General features: G+C 39.5%; 1 protein-coding gene across 14 annotated transcripts in view; it reads left to right on the forward strand.

Annotated features, from left to right (window-relative positions):
* The first annotated feature begins 5,035 nt into the window (after positions 1-5,035).
* kirrel3b (kirre like nephrin family adhesion molecule 3b) overlaps positions 5,036-13,033 on the forward strand; it is a 193,385-nt gene continuing 185,387 nt past the window's right edge. For 5 of the 14 annotated variants that reach the window (XM_058079993.2, XM_058079994.2, XM_058080001.2 and 2 more), the window contains exons 1-2: positions 5,037-5,357; positions 5,467-5,544. In XM_058079993.2, the coding sequence (XP_057935976.2) occupies positions 5,502-5,544 (43 nt within the window). In that variant the 5' untranslated portion in view covers positions 5,037-5,357; positions 5,467-5,501. Of the gene's footprint in view, positions 5,358-5,466; positions 5,545-13,033 lie in introns of all 14 variants that reach the window. The other 9 variants (XM_078792832.1, XM_058080006.2, XM_058079998.2 and 6 more) reach the window with 4 other exon arrangements.

Here is a 13,033-nt window from a genome sequence, read left to right on the forward strand (position 1 = left end):
TCGTCAATAAGTTGTCAGCCCTCTTCCATATTCCTACGACACCTCACTGTGCTGTTTAATTCCATTCTGTTAAGTCTTCAGTGACTCCTGCTTTTTAGATTTGATGAAAATGAGAATCTTAGGAATCAGGGCTGTGCATGTTGCATCTCAAGGGATTGATGTGCCTGACAGGGAGGATGTGCTTCCTTGAAAGACAACTGGCTGATTTTCTAATATCCAAATACAAATTGAGGCTAACACACACGTAACATAGTGTACACGTACACACGCAGACACACATTCACACATTCCAGCCCCTTTCTTCCCTTCCCCGGATCTTAACAGCAAATATGTAGTCCCGGGAGAAATAAACAGATGTGTCACATTGTATTTAAATCAAAACGCAGCGCCTGTCCATCATTTTAATGTTTAATGTTTCATCTCGTGCAAGAACAGGGACGATGCAAAAGAAATGAACTTCAACAAAAGTCAAATCATGAACCTGATCTTAACAACGCCGGTCAGTATTCATGGCATCTACATTTTTTTTTACTAGAGCCTTAAAAATAGAAAAGCTCTTCTAGCAAGTAAAGGATCATTAAGTAGTCTTTTTGTTGTACAGCCCTAAACGCAACAAAGCACGCCTTTCGCATAGATGATCTTTGACTATGTAGTGGTTAGCGTTCTGGACTTTGGAGCAAACGGGGTCCGAATCTCCACTAGTAAGCATCATTGGTATTGGTCAGAAAGGGCATCCGGAATATAAAGTGCTCAAGTTAAAAATCAGTATGCGGATAAAAAAAGAACCACTGTGGCGACTCTGCCATCAGGAAAAAAAGCTGAAAGAAACAAACAAAACAAACTTTAAAAATCCTTTAAGAATCCTTAAAAGAATCCCCCATCTTTTAGTACCCTTTCTGGAACAGACCCTTCGCAACAGCAGAGTGTTCCTGTCCTATATAGAGGACCTTTGACGGTTATTTTGTCAATGCAGGGTCAGGGAGAATGCAAACAAATGAAATTCATGTTCCATTATTTTTCTTTATTATTATTAGTTTTTTCACTCGTGACTGAACCGACTGAACTCATTATTTCTGGCCCCATCCAAGATAAATTTTAATTAAAATCTTAACAATTACTGCCATAAATCATTTTCATTTTTTCATTGAACTTTTATTATGTTTATCTTGGAAGTGATGCAAAAACTTCCTCCTTTTGAATTCAGTGAAGTTTCAAGTATAAAAGGTCACTTTCCAGTCCAACCTAATTAATTGAGTTAGTTAAGGGTTGCAGTTTTTTTTTTGCTGTGCTTTGCAAGATGTGCTCCTTGAGCTTTTGACCTGCATGCCTGAGAAAACAGTGGACAAACAAGATGCATTGCCCTTTCTCACTCGTGAATGTACACGTCTTTTCTGATGCTGCATTTGACGTGCATTATTTCCCCGGTAATTGCATCAAAGATGAAGATTGTGGTCTCCAGATGGGGGTTTGCGGTTTGTGTGAGGGTTACAGATGAATAGTTTCAAGGCTTCATGTTTTTTTTTTTTCTGGCAGGATTTTTGTCTTTTTGTTTTTGTGAACATGTCCATAAACTAGGTTAATTGGAGACTGTAAATTGTCTATATACTGCAGGTATGAATGTGAGTGTGATTTTTTTTTTGTCTATATGTGCCCTGTGATTGGCTAGCGACCAAACCAGGCTGCACCCTGCCTTTTGCCCGAGATCAGATGGGATAGGCTCCAGCATACCCCTGCCACCCTAATGAGAATAAGTAGCATTGAGATGTATAGCTGGATAGCGCTTATATTTTTAACCAAAGTCTTTGGCCTTCAGGGGTCGCCACAGCAAACCAATCTCCTCTATCCAACCATGTCTTCTGCACCAGTCTCTCTCACACCAACTACTCCTCATGTCCTTCTTCACTAAACCCATAAACCTGCTCTTTGGTCTTCCTCTACGCCTCCTACCTGGCAGCATCCTATACCAATATATTCACTAACTCTCCTCTGGACATGTCCCAACCATCTCAGTCTGGCCTCTCTGACTTTATCTCCAAGGCCTCTAACATGTAATGTCCCTGTGATGTACTCGTTCCTGATCCTATCCATCCTGGTCACACCCAATGTGAACCTCAGCATCCTCAACTCTGCTACCTTCGGTTCTGCTTCCTGTCTTTTCCTCAGTGACATTGTCTCTAGACCAAACAACATGGCTGGTTTTGTATATCTTTCCTTTCATTTTAGCTGAAACTCTTCAATCACACATCACGTAGTGGTTAAAAATGTGGTTATATTTAGGTCTGTTTATTTATTTATTACATTTTTTTTTTTTTGACAAAGCATTCATTTTTCTTGTAAAAATGTTTTTGGCCCCAAAAAGACTTTCATGTTGAAAATTTACACAGAAATTGTAAAAATGTCCTTGGTTTACATACATTTCCCATGGTGGATGTTTTGCTGTGCAGCATGAGCCCGACTGTGTTTGCAACATTTTTTTAAATCACAAAACGACCAAGTTAGCAGGGGACCGGAGGTCATTGTCCCCCAGCTCTGTCTATGATGTCATTAGTGTTTGACTCTGTAGTTAAGTCTCTGCTTTTCTTGTTGATCACAGCTGCAAAATAAGCCAAAGCGGTGTGTCATCTGTTGATGAAGAAGGTGGCACAGAGTGTGACAAAACTCTTGGTGGTGCCTGTGTAGATCTCACTACCTCATAGCCGTTTTTGTCAACAATAAAGTCTTCAAGCGACGTATATGAATATGCATTTTGAAGTGTTTTCAGCATGTAAAACTTTAAAAATGTGGCATCACTCTGTTAGTTAGCAAAGAACTACAGAGTCAACCACCGATGACATCAAGGACGGGCGACGGAGCTGACGTCCAGTTCCTGCTTCTATCTATTAGGAAGCTGCTAACAAGAATGATAAAATGCATGTGATAAAATACATGAAGAACACGTGTATGAATAACGCAACAAGACAGGCGCCATAACTACAAAATATATGCAAACCGAGGTAAACATGCTAACCGGGACCTACTCTAACCAAGGTTCCACTGTATATTATGTAAATGTTTTTAATCATGCCTATACTGTATTTTATAGCATGGTCTACAGAAGCAAAGTACTTGCATCTGCCTCTGCATGCGCTATAAAATGTTTGCTGCACTATTGATCTGTTTAAAACTCAGACACTTGCCTAAAGCCACATGATCAAGGACTCCTGGTTATAAATGACTGAAATTTCTCAAGCTGCCAAATATTATCAGAATGAGACAGACGGCACTATAATATTCATCGTGCTCAATTCATTCACAGTCAGGACAGATTGACATTGGCTTAATGACACTGTGATGGATGCTGCGTCTTCATTGCTTTTTGAATTTTCTCTTTTTTCTCCTCCCATCTGTCTGACTCTAGAAAAACCTTGTGCAGAAAAACCTCAATAAAAACAATATAATAATGCTAAATAACTACAATAGGAAGCTCCAATGGCTCCCTTTCATTGAAAATAACCACCTACGTATTTAGAGGCAAGTAGATCCTCAAATGTGCTCCATTAGCACTGCTATAAATGGCTCAGGCAGTTGACGGCAGGGTGCAATGGCACTTATGCACAGGATGAAGCAATCAGCTATAATGTCAACAAAAAAGAAAAAGAAATATAATATGTACTGTATCTACACAATGAATTGGTGTTTTTCCCCAGGGCATCTTTTAAGGTTGAGGTCCTGTGGGTGTTTTATTATACCTCTCATGTAAATCTTTTCCACAGGATTTTGCGGCAAAACAACCATGTTTTACTCAGCTTATGTCCAGTTAGTAACCAGGATTGAATCAAGATCCTCTGCGGAATGAGAGTAGCGAGAGGACGAGCCATCAAGCTTAAGGCCCGGAGCTGTCAGCTTGATGTCCAGCGCAACTCTTAAGGTGTCAGGGTTCACCAATGTACTCTGTGGTGTACTCTGTTACACCTACAATAACGTAAAAGGTTTACCAGCAGTATTTATCAAGATATGCATTTATGCAAGATGACAACTTCATTCATTCTTATTGAGTACGGCTGCAAAGTCTTTTTTTTTTGCCTTTTTTTGTATGTTTGTATGTATATTCAAAGTGCTCTACAGAAAAAAAGAACACTATCCATAACAATAAATCGTTCTAAAATCATTACATAACATCCAAAATAAAGATTAATTAACAGAGATTCCGCTTCATTAATTTTTTGAGTAAAAATGCAATGTTTCTTCAAAAAAAAAAAAAAAGACAAAATTAGATTTTATCCTTGATGTCTTTGGGGAATTTTTTCTCCTTCTCTGAGTACACCCCTTTGCTAACTAAATATTTATTTACCGTATTTACTGGACTATAAGTCGCACTTTTTTTCATAGGTTGGCTGTTCCTGCGACTTATACTCCAGAGCGACTTATAAATGACAAAACTGGTTATGTTACATAAACACTGGACACCTTTTCTGTTCATGTTTATTTTTTGTGTAGCTGAATAAGCATTGTGTTAGCATATCTTACACCTATTCAGCCTGTTCTCTATTCTTTTATTGTTAGAACTTGCCTTCCAAGAGGACGTAATGTCTGTTTTGGTCAAGTAGTTTGTAAAATAAATTACCCGCAAAAAATGCGACTTATTTTCCGGTGCGATTTATGTATGTTTTTTTATACCTAAGTCTGCATTTTTGGGCTTGTGTGACTTCTACTCCGGAGCGACTTATAGTCCAGGAAATACGGCATTTCTATTTTCTCGTGTTTTTGTGAGAATCCGCCACCTCTTAAAATGAGTTTGACAGCTTTGGTTTTGAATTTGAATGAGATCTTTATCTATTGTCCAGGAAACCTAAGTGGGGTCTATGGAATCCCCAGCCAAAAAAAAAAAAAATCCTAAAAAAAAAAAAAAAAAGACAGGGGTCTGTCTGGGGAGGAGGGGGGGTTCGACTGCCAAGCCGCTCCTATTCTGATTCTAATTAGAGCTGCACTCTCTGATGTTTCTCCCACGGCAGCTCTCATTGCCAGAGTGAGGATGGATGCACCTCACAGACAGAGGGAGAGGGACCGAGAAGAGAGGGAGGAGTCTCAGCCTCATCCCCTCTTGTGACTGTGGTAGAGAGAGAGAGAGAGAGAGCGAGAGCTAAAGAGAGAGAGCATGATGGAGAGAGACGGGGGCGAGTAAGGGCTGATGAGCTGGAGAATGGACGGCCAGCGAGACGGCATGCGACCCAGTGAGAGAAGACACTGAAAGTACCACAAGCTCCCATCAGCAGCAAGAGGAAAGGCTGATATCACCAGCGGCAACTCTGAAGACTGTCAGGGGCAGGAAAAAGACAGAAGAAGAAGGACGAAAGACACTCTGTAGCGGCTTTCCTCTGGTAAACGGACACATTAGAACAAGAGGAGGGCTGTCAGGCATCCACAGAAGGAGCACTGTGCTGTCCTGTTATTTGTGCCTGTGCCAACTTCCACTGTTGTGTTTTGTAGGTTTTGCCCTCTCACACACTTCATCAACAACCACAATGATCCTTCGGGTTCTTCTGATTCTGTGGATCTTCGGATACGGTAGGATTCCAAAGTTGTCTCATCTTCCGTGCTCGTGCGGTTTTCTGACTTGCTGTCACGTCTGATTGCATGTGCTATCATCTGTCTTTAAGTCTGCGCTTTTCTCCGTCACTTTGTCATTGCATTCAAAGCTGACATGTTAAATAGTCTCCTTTGTGAGCTTGGTAGTCTTGTCACACGCACACACACACACACACACACACAATAAGCCCTCTAACCCCGGTCCAGTCAAGCGTTGACTCTTGAGCCACATTGCTTTGAATTGACAACCCTTTCCCATTGAGTCCAACAAATGGGCATTCTGGCGGAAAGAGAAAAGCGAGGGAGAGAAGGAGGAAAGAGACTCCTTCCGAACGTTTTTTGGACAGTTGAGTTCTTGGACAGATTGACAATGGATTTTCCAGTGGTTGTCTTTGGGGAAAAAACAACAGGAAATCAGTAAAAGAAGAGGTGTTGTCTTGGTAATTTGTCTGGTGTGAAATACGATTGTTTACAGTGAACTCATTACAACATCGGTTCTGTTGCTGCTGTGTGACATGAAATGGCCTATCACATAAAGACATTACAGAAGTAAGAAATGATCAATTATGACATGTTCTGCAGATTGTTTTTGCTGATTGTCCAGTTTTCCATGATGTGGTTGTGAGGAAATAAGTAACAAATATGTCAGTGCCCTCGAATGAAAAACACAATGGTCCTGATGCTGCCACCTGTTTCACTCTGAACGTCTGCTCATCTACCCCGAAGAAAGCCATTAGTACAAACATGGAATGTGGAAGTAAGTCGACAACAAACTTGGCCGACTGATCTGTTCCTCATGCTGATTTATAGCCCACCACTTATCCATCACATCACTTTGCTGTGGCTACACTTTCCTGCTGACTTCATGTTCTGTCAGAGAGAAAATGCTGATCGACTCTAATGTCTAACAGCCCAAACGGAGTTTACTGTTGCTTGTTTCTTTTTGGAACGCCACAAGCTGGACAGACTCCTAGTGGGATGCCAGATACAGTATGTGCTAGGTGACATAAGTGTTGTTCATGTTGTTGTTTTTGTTCTTTTGCTGAAATGCCATCACCCTGACTGTGCCATCTGTGCTGATGGTGAAAGTGAAAATACAAAATTAGACTCAGTCTTTTAAGCATAACATGTTTTGGGAAAAACAAAAACTCCAGTGGATTCCATTTGATTCTATTCTAAACTCTATCTGGCAAGGCTGGGCTGCTGTTTTTACGGATGTACTGCTAAAAGCCCAATTAATGGTTGTCTATGTTAAGAGGAATTTATTAAGGCCTTTTAATAAGGAAATGATGAGCAACATAAATGCATGCATACAAATCACAATATGATGATAATAATAATAATAATAATAATAATAATAATAATAATAATAATAATAATAATAATAATAATAATAATAATAATAACAATAAGAAGAAAAATAAATAAATTAATAATAATAATAATAATAATAATAATAATAATAATAATGATGATGATAATAATGATAATAATGATAATAATAATACATGTATTGTAATAAAAATAAAATTATAATAATGCATTAAATATAAAATTTGCAGAAATTAAGACAAAGTATAAGATGACTAAAATACTAACTTTTATTTTTTAAAAAGTCAGACACGAGTTGTATGTTACATAATTTAACATGATTTTTGACCACCACCAAAAAGAGATCACTCCCCAATTTTGGGTCCCGACCAAACAGTTGAGAATCACTCCTCTATATGACAGGGGCACACTGTTGTTTTTAAAGGAGTACCACATAATTATATATTCATATATGTATATATTTTAAAACAAATACATGGGTCAACCTGACATAATTCTCAAGGTAGATTTGACATCTGTTAATCTATAAAAACAACTCATTTACATGTGCAAAGCCAATTTCATGACATAGCATTAAGTCAATAAGACGTAGTTTAGTATAGTGTATACCAAGGAGGAAGATGTCTATCAAAATAATTTACTTCCATATAGAAAAAAATCAACAAGTTGTCCGCATGTTTAATAGTTGAATGTAATTTTCAGTAGTTATCCATGACCCGCTTTTGGATCCCTGATAGCTAAAGGTACAGTGCGGATTTAATACGCACAGCTTGATACATAGCACACTTTGTTTTAAGCTTTTACAGCTCGTAACCCTCACATCCTCATTCACATACAATCACTAGCTCGGCTGTACCTCCCGACAAACATCATATTTCAGCTAAAATGAGGTGCGATGAGATGAGGTTGGTTATTACCATAATATAACATCTCCAGTGCGCCGCCCACCCCGCCAGGTAAACATGGGATAACGATCCCGTGCATGCCTCTCGGGAGGGGAGGGAAAAAAAAAGTGCTTCCCCGGAGCCTGACTTGACAGTCGTGGTGGTGCATATTACTACGTCTATGTTTATGTGGCGAGTCAGTGTCAGCAGAAAGCCTCTTGGAAAACAATCTTGTTTTTATGAACGTGGGGGTGAGAGGGGGGCAAGGGGAATCTGTCCCGCACGAGAGACAAAGAGAGCATGGAAATGAGAAACTCTATTGTATTTTTCTCCACACCGGTGAGGATCCATAGACGCACTCCATCCTGTTTATGTCACCATTGCATCTAAGGCACCTTTTTCTTTTTTGGCGGTCACCTCTCCTGCCAGTGATAAATGATACAGCAGCGAGTCGGTGGGATCCAGGAGGCGGTCTCCAGGAACGCATTCATCCTCAGGCCAAACTTGGCCAGAAAATCGTCCATCTCGCAGCACTAACCCACACCACCTCTGTCCCCGCTCCTTATGTCTGTGCTATACATTATCCCAGTGTGTTTGACACGCGTCTTGGTGTCTTGATTTGGCTCCCCGTTCGTTCCTCTCTGGCTCTTCCTTTCCGCTAACTCCATTCCTTGTCGTATCTGTTTCTACAGTGATTGAGAACTCTGGTTTCTTGTCAGGCAATGAGTGAGAAATGTGAGCGTCTGGAGAGGGAGGACAAGAATAACAACAGCTTTCCAGTAGACGTCAATGTTAAGTGTATGGTGGTATGATTTTATCTCTGTCCACATGAGGACATATCACCAGCTGTCATGCCAGTTGGAAGTGTGAAAAAAACAACACCATGTCCTGCAATGTGAAATCCATGACTTGAGTCTCCTATGGTTGTCAGGTGGCTGGTCGACAAAATAAATAACTTTTGGAGTCTCTGGTTGCGGCTGTAGGCAACATCCTGATGTACCAACAAGATGGCAATAGTCATCTTGTCTCTCGCCACATCGCAGTTTGAATTGTGGGGCTTCATGTTTTTTTTAAACAAATATACTAAATAAACAATGCTGCTTCATGATTGAATATGGCCTTATTATTAGTCAAAGTGTGCATATTTAAGCAAATTGTGCATATTTTTTATGTAAAATGAAACATTTTCAAGCATAAAAATGGTTATGCATCCATCTATTTTCTGTCCCACTTATCTCATTAGGGTCACGGGGCTATGCTGGAGCCTATCCCGACTCACTTTGGGGGGATAAAAATGGCTAAATGAACTAAAATGGGAACCCATTCAAATTGCCAATGTGGTATTCTACATTAGTCACTATGGGTTAGTAATTGTTTGGTGGGAGACGCACCAGACTTGATCACCGGAACAATAGCAGGTCAAATATATAATAGCATCATAATAATAACATGCACTACTGTTGCAGCTGTAACCCATGACGACATAACAACTCTGAACCCCAGACGTTGCTTCCTGTCCAACACTGGAACATACGTACTTATAGCGACACACATGTTATTTATCTGGAATGGCTCATTTTTTTTCATTATGTCTACTATATTGGGTAATTCAAGTGTATACAGTTGCTGACTTTAGGGTGTTATTTCATGTCAAACAGGTTTTCTAAACCATAACGACAAAAATATTTAAGTTACAGTATAAAGAAGGAATCTTACTTGGAAGAAGTTCGCTTATCATAGTCGAATCCGAAACCGATTGACACACAAAATTCATTTAATGGGGGAAAAATGAACAAAGCCAAAAGACAAATGAAAAAAAATAGAGTGGAAGGCAGTTTTCTTGCCCTTTTATTTTGTTTTTCTTCAGGATCTGAGACTTTTTTTTTTGCAATTCAGAATTCCAAAGCACTGTTTTTGCATCCAAAATTATTGTGTTTTTAAACAGTGTTGACGTGTCCTCAACCTCACTCCCTCACTGTCTTATTTTTTTCCTTCCCATGAATGACAACTTGTGAAATTAACATGCACAGTCTGGGATGTTGTTTTTCCTTAAGGGAAATGAAATCTTCCTGAAGGGATATGGATAAGGCTTGACTCGGCGTCTGCCCACTGGAAGCAGTGCTGCTGTCGCTGCCACACAGGGAATCAAATCCCAATCTTCTTAAAAAAAAAAAAAAAAGCCCCCTTCCCTCCCCTCAGCTTCATTATCTCACACTCATATATCTCGCGTTGGAACTCTTTATTTCAACCACCCAGTCAGCACTAAGCTGTTTCTCAGTCCTGGAAAGCACGTCTTAGTGCCCCCCCCCACCTCCCTCCCTTCTTCATTTACTGCTGTCTATTAACAACTGTCTGACCACTCCAAATCCGCTTTTAGTGCAATTGGCGGAAGGTTATATATGTTTTCTTTTTCTTGCTTTAATCAAACATTTTTCCAATGATCAATTTGAATATTTGCTTAAGATCTAACAATAGTTTGAGGCAATACAAGTATAGTCCAATCACTTGCTTGTTTTTATTGTAGTATGTGTAAGCAAAAACACGTCACCAGAATATGAAAGGAAACTGCACACAATATATCTATTATCTTTCAAATGTACTTATTTACTCATGGCAACTGAGCAACGCCATGCCTTCTTGTGCTTTGTGAGCATTTGGAAAACCCTCCATAGACATGGCCGGAATGCTTTAGAAAAAAAATAATGTATTTTTCAATATTAAAATACATAAAATCCAAAATAAAAAATATCTAAAAATACAATGTGCAATTAAAAATATTAACAAATTTTTAAAATGTTGTAAAATTTTTATTTTTAAAAATATATATTTTAAAATCATACCAAAAAAAACTACCATTTAATATGTGCCAACTAGTATACTTGTATTGGTAACCCTGAATATTGGTGACATCGCTTTATCTATTCCCTATATTTGACCCTGAATCAACTTGGGCAGATTCCTAAAAGTCTCCTAAAATGTTTTATTCCTACGACTTAGCCAGCCTTGACAGCTGGCTTGTCAAGATCCTGCCTTGTTGACAGACGACGTCATCAATTGTTTGTTTGTTGCTACCGGCCCCATCAAGCCGCCCAGCCAGTTTAAGTCACCTCGGCCGCTTTAAAATCCGCCCCCCCCGACCATGCTCATTTCTGTGGCACGATAGATTAAACCCGCTGTAATCCCCCTGAGCCAAGAACCCATGTTGGATATTTATGGTAATAAGTAAACATATGAGCGAATAATCTAAGAGGCCGCCTGTGGACAGCTTGAAGTTGTAATTCCTCATATTTGGCAGCGGTTGTACCATTAAGAGGAGATGCGGTTTCCAGGAAAAATAGTTTTTGCTACAGTAGAGGTCATGTGTATGCTAGAAAAATGAAGTATAAAGTGTGGAAAATTAGTAATAATGAGTTTACCACATACAAAGAAAATACCACTATACCGTAAATATCATCAAATATATAATGCCCAGTGTTGAGTACAGTTTGACTGCAGTTGAGACCAAAACCGTATTTGGATTCTGCGAGGGTTCAGGTCAGACAGAGCAGTATGTGATTAGTTCAGAGTCTTCGTTTAAAAAAAAAAAAAAAGAGATTCTGTGGTATAGTCACTCGGCCAGTCAACAAAACAAGCTGTTTATTCTGGTCTTCATTATCTATTGTGCATACCCGCTTCCCCGGTCTCAACAGATCTGTTTAGTAGTAACCAATCAACCTCCAGCCCCTCATCTCTTCTCACCACGAGACACCGCGGCTGGATCTCATTCCTCCGGGATGAATTTATCCAGATTGGAGCACTCAGCAAAAGGGCATTATCCCGGATTACATGTCTGTTGGGTGGCAGTGTTAAGTAATTCAACCAGATGCTGTTGTGATCCTCGGGTCACCTGTGAAGGCATGGCAGGCAGCTGCATGGTTTTGTGTATGTTTATCGTTCATATATGTACATATGTGAGTCCAGGGAGCAAGGTGGGATTTCCTCTTGGAAGTCAGTGTTAAAATGTTTAGGACTGGCATGTGGACTTCACTCAGGATTTCATTTTGTGGCAGATTAAACTAGGGATTAATGACTTTTAAATTGCAGTTTAATACATAGGCAATCTTTTTTTTTTTTCATTTGAAGCCGTTTGTAGGAGTTTGATGGGGGGGTTTAGGGTTCCAATTTTAGGGTTTTCGGTATAGTGACATCAACAAATACTGTGGTTTCCTACTTGATGTAGGTTTAGCAGGTCAAGTGCTTTGAATTTTCCCCTGCTTTTTTAAATCATGTGCTTTCTTGGCGATGTCAGTGTTGCGTTTCGTCTGCTGCTCATTGATTGCTCAGCTTGCAATGTTGCATCATAAGTATTATTGTATTGACTGTATATTTTATGTCTGAAAAAAAAAAACAGTTCAAAATTCTGAGACTATGCTTTACACAAACAAGGAAATTGACTCTGATTAAATTAGCTCTCAACGTGAGAAGAAGAAATACATCTACTGTCATCTCCACAGTCAGAGCTGGTTGAGCTCTAGACCGCATCAGAGGACCACACCTCCCTTAGGTGCCTTCATTAGTGTAGCAGGAGGAGAGCAACAAAAAGAAAACGCACCCCTGGGGGCCGCCAGTTCTGAATGTGATGCTCCCTAGTCTCACCTGCTGACTGTTGTCAGTCAGGAAGTCAGGATCCGGCACAGTAAACTGGGAGAGCTTATATCATATTGAAAAGTTCCTTTAAAAAAATAATTTTGTCTTTGATTTGGTCTTTTCTTGTCGTCGAGATGAAGCCATCTTCTATATTTGTCCAGTTCCTTGTTGTCTTTGATAATAAGTACTTTGGCTTCCTCAGGTTTTCCATTAACTTGATTTAAATTTTGCAATTGGTGAGCCTCAAGTTGTACTTTCTCTGTGATGCCAGTGTTGCATTTTGCCGGATGTTCATTGATGTAACATTATGGCTGTTTATTGTTCCCATATTGAAATGAAAAATGACCATATATGTTGTGTAAGCACTTCAAGTAAGGTGCAGCATTAGAAAGAAAAAGTTAAGTCCTGGTCACATCCAGTCATTATATTCCCAAACAGATCATTCAATGCATAAGTCAACCACTGATGTTTCAGAGTTTCGGCCCTGAGAATAAATGCGAGAGTTACAATACAATCAATTCCAATACCGGTCTCCAGACCAAGACCTATTTTGAGTACGACAACACGAGGATGTTGCAGTATTTCTCTGGACGTTTGAGAATAAACAACAGGCCGATGTATTGGCA

Source organism: Doryrhamphus excisus, linkage group LG8 (genome assembly GCF_037039965.1).
Source record: "Doryrhamphus excisus strain RoL-2023G ecotype Guam linkage group LG8, RoL_Dexc_Guam_v1.1, whole genome shotgun sequence".
NCBI lineage: Eukaryota > Metazoa > Chordata > Actinopteri > Syngnathiformes > Syngnathidae > Doryrhamphus > Doryrhamphus excisus.